Below are 17,986 nucleotides of genomic sequence, written 5' to 3' on the forward strand. Positions count from 1 at the left end.
CATGATCCTACGGTCCTGGGATTGAGCCTCCAGCAGGCTACCTGCTCAGCAGGGAGTTTGCTTCTTCCTCTCCCTCTGCCCGCTTGCTCGCTCTCTCTCCCCCATCATTCTCTCATAAATAAATAAATAAATCTTTTAAAAACAAAATAGCACATGCTGACAAAAGGAAAACAACAAAGTGCAGAGAACTACGGGACTATTACTATGGTCCCATATTAGAGAAACCATGGCAGAAAGTCTGGTAGAGTTTCACCTGAGGAAACATTTCTCAAAATGTAGAGAAGTCATATCTAGGAAAGGCTTCTGTTGTGCCGGCTGGCCAGGGCCTAACTCTACCCCTTTCCTAACCCTTTAAGTTGGCATCCATTTGTGAGCTTAGCTCCAAGAGAATCTCTTCACTTTTTTTTAATAGTTGGGGGTAAATAAAATTCACATTGCAGCCCATTTCACAAAAACCCCTCCTTTATATAAGGTTTGAGTTATCCACCCTGATGTCAAGGCCATCTTACTGTTATTTGAGATGATCAAGAGGATATCAGATACCATTAATCCCAAACCACAATTCCTCCAAAACTTTAGTTTTCTTGCTTCGGATTTGATTCCATGTTGGAAGCAGAGCTTGGTGAGTCTTGGATGTGGCCTGGTGTGTGAGGGATTATAAAGCCCAGAAAACTGATCCCTTTGCTAATTAGTCTGTCTTTCTCCCTCAGACTCGTCCTTCCTTTAGCCTGGTCACAGATGTGAGGATTAGCAAAAATGAGGGAGGCCAGGCCCCTCTGTTGCCTGGAAACCGGCAAAGTGAACATCTATGACTTTATTTCCTAGGAAACAAGAGTAGAAACATCGTAGCCAGGGCCTGGCCTCCAAGCAGGGTTGTCACTTCATAGCTGAGCTGAACAAGTGTCTCTTCAGTTCCAAACTTTCCCCTCAACTTTATGGATACCCAGGGGAATCCCAAGAATGGAATAGAGATAGAAAAAATACCGTCCCTAAATGGAAATTTTTTAGGACTTGTATAAAGCTGCTTCTCTTTAGCCTCTCAGGGTATTTTTCACATAGATGAGACAGTGGTGGAGCCAATGCTCCAGTCCTCTGTCAAGCCAACCAAAACTCAGATCAGAGAGGAGACCTTTGGGGTAGCAAGTGGTCCTTGGCAAAGCCTGTTACTGCTCTTGTCATTTTGGTTGAACAGGCTCATGAGCAGTCATGTAAGCCATTGTCCTGCTTCCAGATGTGCTGTTGTCTGATCTTGCTCCAAGAGGCAGAAGTTTGTTGCCTCTTTTACTCTCTTTACCCATTTCTTCTCCCTCTTCTTATTCTTTTGCCTGACTCCACAACTCTCTACAACCTGAGCTATCCTGAAAATCCAGCCATTACAGTGTCTCATTGCTCTTGCTGCAACTTATGGCCATGATGAAAGAGAGGATAGATACATGTTCTAATTGTGAACTCTGTGTGAGGTGAGAGGCCAGGGAAGAGGCGTGGTGGGGGGAGGGGGCGAGGTACAGGGAATGGAGACAGTCCAGACAGCAAAGGGTTAAATGAGAGCTCTGTGGAGAAAAGATGAAAACAGATACTTATTTGTCCAGGACAAGAAAAAAGTCAAGGGTGGGCTTGATTGTCTTCAAGTTTTAGCTGTCATTCATTGAACAGTAGGTGTTGAATACCTATTGTGCCCCAAGGTATGGGATGTATCAGTGAATTAGACAAACAATAGGAATAAAAGAAAAGTCCTTGCTCTCATGGCAAGTGTACACTATAAAGGGAGAAACTGCACAATAAACAAAATAAAAATAGATTATTAAGTATGTTAGAAGCTGAAAAAATAAAAAATAGTAAGGGAGATTTGGAATATGATTGAGACCGTGTTGCGATTTTAACACACAAAGACTAGAAGCAGGTAAGAAATAAGCCATTAGCTATGGCCATTAGCCAGGGAGGAAAAGTGTTCTTGGCTGAGGGAATAGCTAGTGCAAAGCTTCTAAGAGATTTCCTGTGCAAGACCAGCCATTCCTCACCATTGTGAAACACAGAAGTTAGAAATAGGTGTGACCTGTTGCTGGAAGAAGTTTAGTTGGGCGAAAGAGTAACATTTACCTTGTAAATAACCTTTACTAACAAGAACCGAACATTTGTTAAAATGCTTTAGTATGATTTCAATTTATTTGGCAATTAATCATGGTCTGTCTTATGCTGCATGTAATTTAAATCTTTTATGGACCTTTTCAGAATGTCCATTAATGCATCATGATCTCCCCAAGTATTTCGTCGGGCCTTCAGTGGAAGTGATGCCAGGCCCACTAGCATCACCTAGCCTAATCATCCCCCTTCCCTAGAGGCTGGAAAGCCCAAGACAGCCCTCAATCTGTCAGCAGATAGCATAGGATAAATATATCGCCTGGAGACAGAGAGCTGGACTTCATCTCCAGAGGGCCCTTCCAGCCCCAAATTCCCACTCCCACTTTCCTGTGGGTTTTTACCATTTTCTTCCAAGCAGTAACGTGGGCCATGCTAAAGATATATTTAAATGCTTTTATTTGGCCTTGCCAGTTCCTTCCTGTGGCCTGTAACACATGATTGTGGATTGTGTATATTAGAGAGAGGAAACTGGTTGGAAGTACTGGACATGCTGATAAAGAAGCATGTGTTCCTTTTGCTTTCTCCCCATCACCCTGAGGCCCAGACCCTTGGATCTGTTGGCTTCTGTGTGCCATATAGGTCAAGAATTCCAGATGAATTGCTTCCTGCATTCAGAACACTTAACAGCCCTTATGTTGGGGTTCCTTCAGCCCCTTGGGCCAAATAAGCAGTTGTGTGGCTCCAGGCAAAAAAAGTAGTAGGAGTCAGACTCCAGTAAGCCGCACGGCACCCAGCCTGCCCCCCTGCACAGCCCTGAGTATTTTATGTCCAGCTCTTTACTCTCTGGACAGAAAGAAAGAGAAACTCTTGGATTTGAGGCCTCAGGGGCACCAGAGAGCCAGTCTGAGCAGTTTGCCAGGCAGCAGGCAACAGTGAAAGAGCAGTCTCTGAACTCTGGCATAATAGGTTCAGATCCCAACTCTGTTACGGACTTCGTCATCTTGGGCAACACAGCCTCACTATCTCCCTCTATATGAAACAGGGCTTACAGGGGCACCTGGGTGGCTCAGTGGGTTAAAGCCTCTGCCTTCGGCTCAGGTCATGATCCCAGGGTCCTGGGCTCTCTGCTCAGCAGGGAGCCTGCTTCTCTTCCTCTCTCTCTGCCTGCCTCTCTGTCTCTCAAACAAATTAATAAAATCTCTAAAAAGAACAAACAGGGCTTACGCTCCCTGCCTTGATAGAAGCATGAGACATTTCAGATGAAGGGCTGGCACAAAGCAGTGTCTGAGAGGAGGAAATCATTAACAAGAAAGAGACCAAGAAAGCAAGGGTCCTTGTGTTGGTTACACCCCACATCTGCTGGGGAGAGGGGAGGCTACTGCTTTGAAAGCTATGATAATGGGGGCCTGCAGTCAACCTTTCTGGCCCTGACTGGACCTTTTACAGGCCAGTTACCAGGGACAACTATCTACTGTAGCTTCTGTATCTCAAAAGTTTCACTTGATGCTGGTGTCTCTGAGGACTCAAAGCTTGATTATCAAGCAAATGTCTCTCTCCTCTTGATAATCACAGAATAGAGTTGAAATGAAGGAAGGAAAGTCTCCTGGTGAGTCCTTGGCCTCAAAGCTTTCATAACTCAGTTTTGTCCAAGTGTCTTGTCTTAAAGATGCCAAAGTATCTTTCCTGTCAACTTAAGTGTGAAGATTTCTTGCTTTGCAATGAAGAGGAACCCTCATTGTTCTTAATCTCCTGCTCAGGTTTGTCCTGAATGAGCTGGTACAGACAGAAAAAGACTATGTCAAGGATCTGGGGATTGTGGTGGAGGTGAGTATGTGGGTCAAGGTGGGTCTGCGGTAACCCAACCAGGGGCATGTTGGACCCTACCTGGGTGGGCCAAGGTGTTTTTAACTTGTGGGTTATGTGCAAATACATCTGGGTATTTGCAGAATGAGACTAAGAATGACAACAGATCAAATATAATATGCAGGGTTTTTTCTTTTCTCCTTGAAATATCATAAAAGATTCAGAGGGAGATGGGGTCTCAAGTCTGGGGTAGAGCTGAGTCCCTTCATCTTGTTTTAGGTGACTAACTTACTACCTCAAGAGCCTCATATGGCGTTTAACCATATGGACATTTCTTCTTCACACCTATGAGTCACCATGGGCACAAGCAGGGCACTCCTAGGGAAAACTTGGGGCTTAGAGTCTCCTTAGATTTCAAGGAGAATGTTATGGCTACCAAGAGAACAGACCAAGAAAAATCCACCCATAAGACAAGACTGACAAGTCCATAGTTAAGAGTCAACTTACAGTAAATAAAACAGTGCTCTCCTTAGGGATTTACTTTAGGGGCATTTAGATGCTTGGATGAAAAAGACTTTATCTTAAGAGGGCTGAAGACAAAGAAAGGGACCTAGAACTTTATCAGAGTTGGGTCTGTCTCTCTGCACGGGGTGAAATTCTGGCGGAACACTGAGAGACCAGGGAAGAGCTTGCCCTCAGGCTCCCAAAGAGAGTGGGCACTTACGCCGGCTGCGGTGTATGAGGCTTGGCATGAGAGCTTTCTGGTAAAGATGCCCCACTCATCACTGCCTCTGCTCTACAGGGCTTCATGAAGAGAATAGAAGAAAAGGGTGTCCCTGAGGACATGCGAGGGAAGGATAAAATCGTGTTTGGAAATATTCACCAGATTTACGACTGGCATAAGGAGTAAGTGCCACCTTGTCCTAAGGACAGGGCCCCCTGGAAATCCAGGACCTGCCCATCCTCCCCCTGCATCTGACCTCAGGGGTAGGGTAGGGCTGGGGGAGAGTCTGGTGTCATCTATCGCCTCATGGAGAAATAATATAGTTCTGAAGGAGGGGGCCTCCTTCCCTTACGCCCTCCCCTCCTTTTAGTTTTTTCTTGGCTGAACTGGAAAAATGTATCCAGGAGCAAGACAGACTGGCCCAGCTCTTTATTAAACACGTGAGTGCTTCCCAGCAACCTCTGCGCCCTGCCCCGCCCCTCCCACCGGGCTCCCTTGCATGCTCTCCAAAGTTCCTCCTCTCTTCTGCCCCTGAGCTTCCTTCTCACCCAAGTTCTTGGTTTTTTGAGGGGGTGGGAGGGAGTACCTTCTTGGCAATTTGAAAGATGGGTGGTTGCCTACTGCGTGTACTCTTGTTTCCGTGGTATTGAAGGGCCTGTGACCCCTGAGCAGGGCGTGGGGGCCGTGCCCTGGGGCGGAGCCCGGCGGGGGGTGGTTTAGGTGAGGGGTCGGTGGGGGGCGGCCTCCTGAGTGCCCCTCGTCTGCCTCTGCAGGAGCGGAAGCTGCACATCTACGTGTGGTACTGTCAGAACAAGCCGCGCTCTGAGTACATCGTCGCCGAGTACGACACTTACTTCGAAGTAAGCTGCTCGGCCTTCGCAGAGCCCGGGTCAGGGAAGAAAGGCAGCCCGAGGCAGCCGCAGTCAGAAAGGCCGGCCGTGTCCAGCCGCATATGCCTCCCCTGCCCCAGACAGTGCTGGGACCCCCTTCAGGGCAGAGAGCGCTGCCTCAGGGGGACCACTGTCTTACCTCAGTTCTGTGGGCGGCTTTGCTCTGGACGAGTTGAGGCGGCCTGTGTGCGGAGCAACGGTGACACCAACGCGGCTTCAGGAGCTTGGCCCCGCTTCTGGACCCCAGTGCAGACCGCCACCCACCCCACCTGTCCTGGGGGACTGCTGGCGGAGGCGCCTCCTCCTCAGCCAGGCACTCGCAGTCCCCTCAGGCTCTCCTGCTTGCGGTCTGGAAGGTTCTGTCAAGCACCTGCCAGTGTTTGTTTTGCCCTGCCCCGGAAGTGCTGCTTTTGTTGGAGAGCAAGGCTGTGCCTCAGAGAGAGCCCTCCTCCATCTGTTGGCAGATCTGTGTCCAGGGTGGTGCAGTTAGGCCCCTGCCCTAGGAGGAGCCCTTCTGACAGCAGAGAACAGAATACTCATTCCAGCGTGTCCCCCGGGGCTGGAGGGAGGACACGGGGTGGGAAGTGCCTAACATGCAGAAAGTGGTGGGTTTGTGTTGTTAGTAGCATGGTGGCAGCTGTGTGGGCAGCTGTCCCTCTCCCCTGGTTTGAGGATTCTAAAACTCCATTGGCCAGAGGGAAGGCCTGTCCTTCTCACCTTGCCCGTTAATCACGGGGGCCTCATTCCTTTGGTTCCTTTTTCTTCTAATGTAGATCCCTTGTGTTCCAGGAGGTGAAACAGGAGATCAACCAAAGGCTGACACTTAGTGACTTCCTTATCAAGCCCATTCAGAGAATCACTAAATACCAGTTGCTCCTCAAGGTGAGAGAGCTGTGAGCCTGAGTCAGGGCCGGAGAAGGGTCATCTCAGATTCTGAGATGGGGAGCAGGTCAGCGGGAGGCTGTATCTCCACCACACCTTTCCCATGAAGGGGTGGGGGGGAGGGGGGGATTTGTGGGCTGTTATCTTCCCTGTCCCTGACTTATGTCAGCTCTTCCTCCAAATAAACTGCATACCACTCCTGCCTATAAGGTTGGTGGTTAGTTCATTTTCTTTCTTTCAATTCGTTTTCTTCCCTTGTCACCATCACGGACTTGGGATCTTTAAAAAATAAAAAACAGTAACATAAAATCAGAGGGACCACAAGGAGAAAGAAAAGCCAAGGCAAGGCCCTGGAGAGCCTAAATGAGTAATACCTAAAATTTGATCATATTTTATCTTTTAAAATAGTTTAATTTGGTTTGTCTTACAGAATATGAGGTAAATGGAAGAGTGAGATTGAGCTTTCCTTTCTCCCAGGCTTTCTGAACATAACCCCCACCCCTGCCCCGCTTTCTGCTCAGAGCCTCTCTCTCCCTTCTTCCCTTTCTCCCCCTCCTCCTTTGCCCATAGCTTTTAATCTTTGAGTATTTGGGGGTTTTCTCCATGTTTCCAATATGATTCATAAGTTCATATCTCAGCTTCTATAATGCACTGCCATGTGTGTTGGGGAGGAAAGTCATCTGGGTGTCATGATAGGTTTTATGATGCTGGATTTTTTATAGTGCTCTCTTTTCCTAACTGATGTCTCCACTCTGCACCTTCCCTGCTCCCTCCTGCCCCCACCTTGCTAGGACTTCCTGAGATACAGTGAGAAGGCTGGTTTGGAGTGTTCTGATATTGAGGTGAGTCTAATGCTCTTGGCACTGGCTGTTCTCGGAGACAGTGTTGGATGTCTGTCTCTAAGGCAGAAGAACTGGCTCTTGAGGGCCAAAGGTCCAGGCAGAGTCCTCTCAGTGAGAGCCCCTTGCCAGCAGCTGCTCAACAGAATGGGGAATGGCAAGTAGTAATAAACACACTGAGTGTTTTTCCAGAACCAGAGAATTCTGTCCTGAGAATTCCAGAGTTTCACTGCACTCATCTTCTCAGTGTGGCTCCAATGGCATATGGTGGGAAGGGGGTGCGATATTTGAGTCTTCTGACATCCTTCAGAGATTCAGTGTTTCAGTGTGCCATTTCATCCATGAATCCAGGTACTATCTGAGTTCAACACATAAAACATCCTGTTTTCACTGCCTCCCTACCCTGGAGGATTACTCCCTAAGTGAAGTCCTTTGAGGCAATCTCACCATGGGGATTATTTTAAGCCAGAGAGGTTACAGACCATTCTGGCAGGTTATTTTAGGTGAAAACCTCTAGTGTTTCACAAGCCAGGCTAAGCTGTTGCTTAGGCAGCCAAGAAGCAACAGAGAGAAGAAAGAAAATATGAGAAGGAATGAGAATTGCTAAATAAAAGTGAGAAGGAGGAAAAAGCTGGCTGGGTAGCGTTCTTCCCATATGTGGTCACTGATTCATCTGGAGCCATGCGCTGATGATCAACATCCCAACAGAAAATCCCATACTACTCTAGGAGTGGGCAGCAGGAACCAATGTCCTTTTCTAGAATTAGGGATCCCCTCAGAGGTCCCTGTCCTCCAGCACGGAATTGCCCTAAGCTTCCTGCCTGAGTGCTTATTCCCCTCTTGTGCTGCTGTTGTTCTCTCCCACAGAAAGCCGTGGAGTTAATGTGCCTTGTTCCAAAACGCTGCAATGACATGATGAATCTGGGACGCCTGCAGGGCTTTGAGGTGAGCCCTTACCGAGCCCTCTCTCTTCTGGACAGCAGGAGCCGGGGCTGTGAGGCAGCTTCCCTTTGAAGCCCTGTGCCCTTTGAACCTCCTCTGCCACCTCCACTTGCCATCTGTGCCTTTGTGCCAGGTTCTCTGGCTCACAGGCCCAGAATATGTATCTATTTAGGATATCCAGTGATAGGACAGTCAGAGGAGGCTACAGAGCAGTCCACCAAGCTAGAGTCACAATTCCAAGGGGGTTGAAAAGACCCGAAATTCCTTATAACTGTGGACCTGGCAGTGACCTCTGCTTTGCTTGCTTGCTTGAGATGTGAGTGCGGGAAATATGAGGGAGAGCAGACTATGGAATGAAAGTAGCACCAGAGGGAAAATGAGACACCCTTTTGGGGGGAGGGGGTTCTTAGGTTTACACAATGGCTTGCTTTTTAGTTAAGTGAATATTTAAAACTTTAAAGCATGCACACATTTCTATTCTTTGAAATAGAATAGAATCTTAGGAGCTTGAATTGAGAATGGAATCTTAGGAGAAATAGCTAGATGTCCCTAGAATTTTTGGCTTCATTAAATAGCCAGTTTGCTAGGGCTGCCGTAACAAAGTCCCACAGACTGGGTGGCTTAAACAGCAGAATTTATCATCTCATTTTTCCAGAGTCTAGGAGTCCAAGATCAAGGTGCAGGCAGTGATGGTTTCTTCTGAGGGATGTGAGGGATGGATCTGTTTAGGCCTCTCTCATTAGCCTATAGATGGCTGTCTTCATGTTCACATGACATGCTTCCTATGTCTTCATATTGTCTTCCCTCTGTTCATTTTCTGTATCCAAATTTCCCCTTTTTTTAAGGACAGCGATCATGTTTAAGTAGAGCTCACTCTAATGACCTCACTTTAACTTGATTCCCTCTGTAAAGATCCTGTCTTCCAATATGGTCACATTCGAAGGTACTTGGGGTCAGGACTTCAAGATATGAAGGGGCAATACACCCCATAACAGTGAATCTTTGAAGAAAAAATGGGCTTTCCTACTTTAAACTCGATAAGTGACTACCATTAGTTTATACCCCAACCTCATATGCTAACTACATATCATCTGTTTTTAATATTAATATGATCAAATTGGAACTGACAGAGTCATTGGCATTTAATAATTGTTGAACCCCTTAGAGAAAGATGTGGGTCTTCTAATTCTGTTTCCTGATAATTCTGCAGCCTAAGATTTTATTATTCCTTTCTAGAGAAACAGGGTTCCTGGAAGTTGAGATGGTAAAGAAAATAATAGCTTTTTTTCTCCCTGGCTAAATTAGGATAGAACAGAATAGAAATAAGGCAGACTGGTTTATAAGTAAATTTAGGAGATGGTACATTCAGGCTTGGGTTACTGAGTTGGAGTCCGGATGTCCTTGAGCCCAGTTCTCGTATCCTCACTGCTCTCTCAGCCCTTCCTTGTGCCTGTCTGCCACCGCTTTGTTCCTGTAACCAGGAACTATGTGGAGGGTTTTCTTTCTTGTTTATTTTTTGTAGATTCCCAGTTCTCCATGGTAGACCTGAGGCATCTCAGGTCTGCAAAGCAGGGCTTTGCAGCAGAAATATACCCTGAGTTCTTACGGCTTTTTGGTAGTCATACTAGATGAAGTTCATAGTTTTTTCCTTGAGGCTATACTAGGTCTAAAACTATTCTGAACAAACCAAGTAATTCCTTTTGCTCTTAAGTCATGTTTCTGAGGAGGAGTCTGGCTTGACTTTCTCCTGGTCTTTGAAGGCACTGACCACTGACAGGAAATCAGCATCTGACCGTACTAACTCACGTTAGACTCCACAGGAACTGCATGCATGCACATCTGTGTACACAGAAGGCCACACACAGACTGCACGATTATCTTCCCTTTTCAGTGAAGCACCACCACCTCCTTTTTCTGTCAAGTCTCGGAGAATTTGCTTTGCATTCCTTCCACTAATTAAGAAGGACCATGAACATTCTTCCATCCCTTCTGAAGTCCAGGGCTTTGGGCCTGGGAGAAGTTTGTCTCTGACTTATATTTTCTCTCTTTTACATCCTCTAGCTTTCCCTTCAGTATTGGCAGGACTATAATTCACAGGTCAGGCTCTTACATAATGTTAATAGAGCTATTAGAGCTTTCCTGGCTAGCTGATCACTGGCTTAATATTAACTTTGGACCAGGGTAGAGATAAGCCTGTTTGGCTGCTGACCTTGACGGTAAGAAGCCATGATCCAAGCAGAGGGCAGGTGTTTCTTGGGAATAGGAAAGAAAAATGACCCCTGTGCTGGGTACTGTTTGGAATAAGGTATCATGTGCAGAGAATGGACCACATTTTCACTAAAGGGCAAAAGCCATCACCTGAGAGAGTGTGGTTCAGAGGAGGCCCTCTAGCTGCTATCAGATATCAGGTGTCAGCGTGTTCTTGCTGCAGAACAGTGGGGAAAGCAAGGCTCTCCAATGGCATCTGTGAAGACTTGCTGGGTTGGGCCTAATTCCCTTTGAAGATGTGAAGATGTCTCTGAAAACTGGCAAACCAAATAGGCTCTTCCTATGGAGGCTGGAAAGTGGCCTGCTGGCTCAAGGCATTTTAAGAAGATCACAGGGCCCAGAAAAATATCTGCCAGCTTTTAAAACACGGGCACCTGTATATGGTACTCCGACGATACCTGTTCATAGGTAGCAGGAGACTAAGATTTCAGAATTAGACTAATTCTAACTAAGACTCCATCCTGAAATAATAGAAGGAGAGGAGAGGAGCCCAGCTCATTAGATTACTTGTGGTCCTGCCTACATCACTCCCCTTGGTCACAGATTGGTTCTAGGTTTGTGGCCATAAGAGTACCCGAGGTCCTTGGCCTGTGCTGTGAGGGACTTCTGAGGACAGAAAGGCTACAGATGTCACCCACTTTCTGTTATCCTTGTAATAAAAAATAAGAAGAGCAGGATAATCCCTGAACAACTTTTTAGCTAATGATTTTATCTTTCTCCCTTCTGGCATTTTCTTCGGGCTGCTTCTTAGTGGTTTTCTAGCCTTCTCCCCCCACCCCCACCCCCAGGGCTCCATGTCCCCTACCTGAATGGATGGGTCCTAATTCAGTCTCTTACTAGTACCCTTAGGCTTTTAGGGGGGCCAGTTTTGTGGACCCAGAGGGCTGTGGCCCCTCCCTATTTTTCACCTCCCTCACCCCAGTACTTGTTTCCATCAGGGCACTCTGACCGCCCAGGGGAAGCTGCTACAGCAGGACACATTCTATGTGATTGAGCTGGACACAGGCATGCAGTCCCGGACCAAGGAAAGGCGTGTATTCCTCTTTGAACAAATTGTCATCTTCAGTGAACTGCTAAGGAAGGGCTCCCTCACCCCGGGCTACATGTTCAAAAGGAGCATCAAGGTAAGGCTCCCAGTGGGGATAACAGAGCAAAGGACAGAACCAGTCCTGGGAGCTGCTTCCCGAGGACAGAGACGTGGAGTGAGTACGGATTCAAACCTTGGCAGTCTTCCAGCCAAAGCAGCTGTGGATGCAAAGGTTACATATTTTGAGAGAAAGAGACGGGCTTGAATGCAGGCCTTCCGGATCATTCAGGTTCTCCAGGATCATGTCATTCACTCAGAGTCAGAAACCAAAGTATTTAGCGGTTAGATCCAGGACAAAATTTTGGAAATGTATCCTGAAATAAAAACGTGGAAGAGCCTGCCTTCAGCTCAGGTCATGATCCCAGGGTCCTGGAATTGAGCCCTGCATCTGGCTCTCTGCTCCACGGGGAGCCTGCTTCCTCCTCTCTCTCTCTCTCTCTCTCTCTCTCTCTCTCTCTCTGCCTGCCTCTCTGCCTGCTTGTGATCTCTGCAAATAAATTAAAAAAAAAAAATCTTTAAAAACTTGGAGGAGCTGTAATATGTTGTTGATTTTCTTTTTAAACCATTTAAGTATGAAAAGACTCAACTTGGCTTCTTCCAGATGAATTACTTGGTCCTGGAGGAGAACGTGGACAATGACCCCTGCAAGTTTGCACTCATGAATAGAGAGACTTCTGAGAGGGTCATTCTGCAAGCCGCCAATGCGGACATCCAGCAGGCCTGGGTGCAGGACATCAATCAAGTCTTAGAAACACAGCGAGACTTCTTAAATGGTAGGTACTGGTCCTGGCTTCTAACAGGGCCAATGTCAGGGAACCCCACACCTCTGAACTTCCTTGGGTCTGGGCTTAACAGTGACTTCATGAGCCCGGATGACATTTTCTATGGATGGTATATTTGTAGTTTTCAGAAACACTTTGTTTAGAATTTTTCTGAACCTGGATATGTCAGTGGAACAGATGGAACATGATAAAGATGCCTCATCTTTCCAAAAGAAGAGCTGTTCTCTTAGAGCCTAGACATAGGGTAGATGCCTTGTGGCCACCATTGCCAGCTGGAAATGATTGTGGCCGAAGTCTGAGTTGGGCACATCCACCTTGTCTTAGGGGCTGACTAGCAGTGTCCTATGTTTTCCCATTTCATGGCTAACGACTGGTATTTTCACAGATTCTCTGGTGTGATCTAGTGATAACTGGGTATTTGACAGATCAGTGGGAGAGCCTACATAGGTCCTCTTGCTAGCCAGCGTGAGCCCTTTCAAAAGAGAGGTGATCCCTAAACTCTAAATTTCAGTGATATCTCGATACTTCCTAGAGCTCATGATTACACAGAATGTGTAGCTCTCTACGGACCCCGCAGGAGTCCCCTAACTGGTGGTGGGAACTGAAGTGAAATGGTGCTGCTACCTTGTTTATGTTTCTTTATCTCTTTTCATTGCTGGGGTTGTCTCCACGTTGAGCTTGGCATGTGACAGGAAGCGTACGGTTTTAAACTAGTGCTCGTCTCTCAAGTTGATATGCTCAGCAGTCTTTCTGAGCACAAACAGAGCCAGAAGGTGGAGGCAGAATGTCACCAGAAATGAAGTTACCCCAGAGACTTGGCTAGCACATATACCCGTACGTATATATACATACACACACATGCACACATATGCACATGCACAGACTCAGCAAGCACATATATCCATACGTGCACACACATACACAGGTCCAGTGTCGAATGTGTCACCTCTTGCCAGTACTGGAATCTGGACTCCTTCACGTGGCGCAGACAGCCTTTGTTGGGTGTCCAGCAGCAACCTGAATGCTGTGGGGAAAGATTGAAGGTGACATACAAGATGAAGACCAGGGGCACGTCATGATGTTTCTCTGGGCTTCTGTTGGCTCATTTTTGTGAAAAGCAGAAACAGTCTGCCCACATTGGCATATGCTCTGGTAGTAGAAGCAGGAAAGCATGGCACAACTCCCTACAATCTCAGTCTAATTGCATGATAAGGGATTTAGCACTTTGTATTTATTTTAAAACATGTAAAAAGAAATTATACAGCAAGATAAACATGAAGCTTCAAAGCAATTTCACACTGTAAGTATGAGAGTATTTTGGGGTCATCCCCTCTGATCCCACAACTGTAGGCAGTTTGAAGAAAAAAAAAAAAACCTTTGTGATCTCTAGGACTCTTTCTCATTCTAAAAAGTCTAAAATAAAACACCAGCCCACCCCTGAGAGGTAGCAATAGAAGTCATATATAGTTTACAGTTTCTGAATGTAGAACTTTGAATTAACACCTGTGTTGATAAAATTTATGTAGAAGGTGCACATATATAAAATACATGGATCAAATTACATCTAGTGGTTAAGAATTTCTGATAGATTCTAAGCTGGAATGAGATTTTTAAGTTTATCAATTCAGTACAAAAGACAAATAAAAAAAAACTGAAACCAGCAATAATGGAAGTAACAACAATGGCTCACACATGGAGTCCTTTGTCGGAGCCAGGCACAATGCTAAGCATGTATTCACATGTATCATCACAGTTCATTCTCAGGTCACATGGAAATGTGAGCCCTATTATCCTGTATTTTTCAGGTGAGAGAAAGGATTCAGGAAGGTTAATAAACTTGTCCAAGATCACAAAAACAGTAGGTGATAGAACAAGGACTTGAACCGAAAGCTATATAACTTAAAATTAGGCTTTTAACCACGAATTACCATATAGTCAGTGGTGGTAGGAATACACATTTATCTATGACCTCCCCGGCAAACAAAGCAAAGAAAGAAACAGGATCAGGCATAAGATGCTACAGATCAGGCAGAAACGAACCCTTCCAGGAGATCCATAGCTTCCCTGATCCTAAGACCTGAGTAATGCAGACTGAACAAGTGGAAGTGGAAGCAGATATAAGGCTGTATATGTAGCTCATTTAAAAAGCCATATTTAAAAAAATAATTTAAAAAGCTAAAAAAATAAAAAGCCATATTATTTTGAAAGACTTCAGCACATTTATTGTATCTATAAACAGGTAATACCCCAGTTCCATGTGATAGGTACTAATTCATATAGTCAGGTTGACAAGGCCTGCTTCAAAACTCTTTGCCATCTACTTAAAACTTGGAACTGCATTTCTTTGGGTATAGTCCATGGTCCAGACTTTTACATGGTTCCAAGAGACCTTTCTCTTAATTATAGTGTGTAGTAGAGCTATTGCTAAACTATATTATCAGTACTTAAATATTTAATGTCTACAGAATCCTCTCCAGGGAGAAAGGCTGAGCTCTGGCAGGAGTCTGATACTTTGACACGTTCAAGGGGTAAGGCTGTGATGACAGAGTGGAGCCAGCCTTTTGCTCACAGGGACATGTGCAGGCATCGCAGGGCCAATATTTCCCTCCTGACCTCAGAGAGGAAGAAGGGTGGCCCTGTATTGGGTCCTACTGAAGGACATACTTAATCACTGTAGAAATGTCCCTATAATTGAAGGCCCCAGCTGTTAACCCACTTAAATATTTGTTACAGAGAATCCTGAAAAAAATGACGAAAGTAGGGGCGCCTGGGTGGCTCAGTGGGTTAAAGCCTCTGCCTTCTGCTCAGGTCATGATCCCAGGGTCCTGGGATCGAGCCCTGCATCGGGCTCTCTGCTCATCAGGTAGCCTGCTTCCCCCTCTCTCTCTGTCTGCCTCTCTGCCTACTTGTGATCTCTCTCTGTCAAATAAATAAATAAAAATCTTTATTTAAAAAAAATGACAGGGACGCCTGGGTGGCTCAGTTGGTTAAGCAGCTGCCTTCGGCTCAGGTCATGATCCCAGCGTCCTGGGATCGAGTCCCACATCGGGCTCCTTGCTCCACGGGGAGCCTGCTTCTCCCTCTGACTCTGCCTTCCACTCTGTCTGCCTGTGCTCGCTTTCGCTCGTGCTCTATCTCTGACAAATAAATAAATAAAATCTTTAAAAAAAAAAAAAATGACAAGAGTGGGCCAGCCCTTGAAGTCATTATTACAGAGTTTGACCTGTATGCCTTTTACCTGGCTATCCCTCTTTAGTACTTAGGCCTTGGAACTTTCTTATCTGAAACTTTAAAACAAGGCTCACAACTTTCCTCTGTCTCCTGAGCTCCACTGACTGCCATTCTACCAGTCTCCGAATTGGAGTGACCCTCAGCTCTTGCCTCCTCCTTGTACCAACGCTGTGGCAGAGTCTCATCTCCCTCCGGAACACGTGCCACCCCATAGCCATTCTACATTCTCGCTGGCTCTGCTCTGCTTGGGTCTCACTGGTCACTATCTCAAGGTTTCTGAATCAGCCTCTTCAATCCCTCTTCCCAGCTGCCATGAGGTTAATGTTCTTTGGATGTGGCTCTGGTGAGAGAATTTAGAATGTTCAGGTTCATTTTATCCAATCACTTTTTGTGATCTTCAGAATTAGACCCAGACTCGTTAGCCTAGCTTTGTTGATCTTTCAGCCATGGTACCCGTAACCTCCTTTTCCTGTCTCATCTCCTCTTCCTCCATGGAGACGCATGGCCTGCAGGTCCTTTGACTCCATCCAGTTCCCCAGACACACTTCACACTTGCCTATATCTTGCAGAGTCTGAAGCATGTCACCACCCCTCCCACGGGCCCCTACACGCACACACACCCACACACATGCACATACACAAAGCCTTTGTTGCTGCTTTTGCACAACACTGTGCACCTCACATAGGGCATCACTTCGTGTCTGCATTTCCCTTTTTAAGGTAGTTTTCTTAGTTCTCACGGGAGATTATAAGTTCCTTAAAAACAAGGTTAGTGTCTTCCTCAGTAACACCACAATACCTGGCACAAAGCCTGTGTGTAATAAGCTTCCAAATCCTTGTGGGATTCCCGGAGCTTAGAGTAACCATCCGCTCTTACCCTGCAGCCCTACAGTCACCCATTGAGTACCAGCGGAAAGAAAGGAGCACGGCCGTGATGAGGTCCCAGCCATCCAGGGTTCCCCAAGCCAGCCCCAGGCCCTACTCCTCTGTCCCCACGGGCTCTGAGAAGCCCCCAAAGGGCTCCAGCTATAACCCACCTCTGCCACCCCTGAAGATATCTACCTCCAATGGCAGTCCAGGGTTTGACTACCACCAGCCTGGGGACAAGTTCGAGGCCAGCAAGGTAAGTGACAGCCCTGCACCCCCACCCTCACCACTCTGAGGGCATAGCCTCCAAGCTCCCTTGAGGAAGTAGCTTCTTTTTATGCTGCTCTTTTGACCAGAAGCAACCCACCAAATACAGCCAAGGCTCAATTATTTCTCTTTCTTCCCCTGCCAATTGAGTGAGCTAGACTAGTTCCCTCTGCTCAGATACTCTGTGTTGAAGGACTGTTGTCATCTGCAGAAACTCTGCAAATATAAGGTAATATTGTACTGGCAATTTTGACTTCTACCAAATAGAGTAGTTGTGGTTTGAATTACTGAAAGTGACAACTCTAGTGTTTGACATCTTAAAGAGATCACTCTTTCTAATGACGAGCTGCTGAAGTGAGCTCACGGTCATCCACCATCCACTGGCTGATGCAGCAAGGGGAGATTGCTCATCTGTGTGTGAATGGGAACAGCAGACTCGGATGAGACATTATTCACAGATAATCCACAATTCAATCATCACCATGGCAGCAGCATAGAATTAACTGTAGACCCAGTCTGCACAGCTGTTTTGACCTTACCAAGTGGTAGGTGTGAGAATAAATGGGAAAGGTGTTAGATTAGGAATTCAGGCAATCTGGTTCCATTCCAAATTCTGCAGCTCACTTGTTCTAGAGCCTTAGCAAATTCATTAATCTCATTAGGTTCCAGTTGCCTGTAGAACTTAATAGATCTGTGAATAGGAAGATTTTTTTCCCACTTACATGTTCTGGTTTTATTTTTTGTTTTATTTGCTCTATCCAAATTATTAGATGATACTGAGTTTTTAATTAACTGTTAATAAAAACTACCATAAGTTTTTTTTTAAAAATCAACTGTTAATGTCTAAGTTCAATTCTGCATTAGAATTACTGTACTGACCTATTTCATCACATTACCTAGAAATAATTTTCTACATTAAAAACCCCTTGTGGGTGCCTGGGTAGCTCAGTGGTTTAAGCCTCTGCCTTTGGCTCAGGTCATGATCCCAGGGTCCTGGGATTGAGTTCTGCATCAGGCTCTCTGCTCAGCAGGGAGCCTGCTTCCCCTACTCTCTCTCTCTGCCTGCCTCTCTGCCTACTTGTAATCTCGATCTCTCTGTCAAATAGATAAGTAAAATCTTAAAAAAAAAAAAAAAAAAAAAAAAACCAACCTTGTGAGTTAACTGAAGCCATGTTGGCCTTTTGTCAAACTTACTGAGGAATTTCTTGTTCTGATCATGCTGTGTGAGGTAGCCAGATTACTAGGAGGTACAGGACAAGATTCAGCTTTTCTGGTGTACTCATACGAAAAGTCCTCAGAGGCAGGACCTCTTGTATTAATGAATA

At 46.0% G+C, this 17,986-nt stretch overlaps 1 protein-coding gene across 17 annotated transcripts in view; it reads left to right on the forward strand.

Moving 5' to 3' along the window:
* Positions 1 to 17,986, forward strand: part of KALRN (kalirin RhoGEF kinase) — a 656,868-nt gene that overhangs the window by 598,688 nt on the left and 40,194 nt on the right. For all 17 annotated transcript variants that reach the window (XM_059391095.1, XM_059391094.1, XM_059391100.1 and 14 more), the window contains 10 exons: positions 3,837 to 3,903; positions 4,685 to 4,788; positions 4,977 to 5,046; positions 5,380 to 5,466; positions 6,286 to 6,378; positions 7,170 to 7,220; positions 8,085 to 8,162; positions 11,366 to 11,551; positions 12,116 to 12,287; positions 16,412 to 16,650. In XM_059391095.1, coding sequence (XP_059247078.1) covers positions 3,837 to 3,903; positions 4,685 to 4,788; positions 4,977 to 5,046; positions 5,380 to 5,466; positions 6,286 to 6,378; positions 7,170 to 7,220; positions 8,085 to 8,162; positions 11,366 to 11,551; positions 12,116 to 12,287; positions 16,412 to 16,650 — 1,147 coding nt within the window. The remainder of the gene's footprint in view (positions 1 to 3,836; positions 3,904 to 4,684; positions 4,789 to 4,976; positions 5,047 to 5,379; positions 5,467 to 6,285; positions 6,379 to 7,169; positions 7,221 to 8,084; positions 8,163 to 11,365; positions 11,552 to 12,115; positions 12,288 to 16,411; positions 16,651 to 17,986) is intronic.

The sequence above is a fragment of the Mustela nigripes genome, chromosome 2 (assembly GCF_022355385.1).
Source record: "Mustela nigripes isolate SB6536 chromosome 2, MUSNIG.SB6536, whole genome shotgun sequence".
NCBI lineage: Eukaryota > Metazoa > Chordata > Mammalia > Carnivora > Mustelidae > Mustela > Mustela nigripes.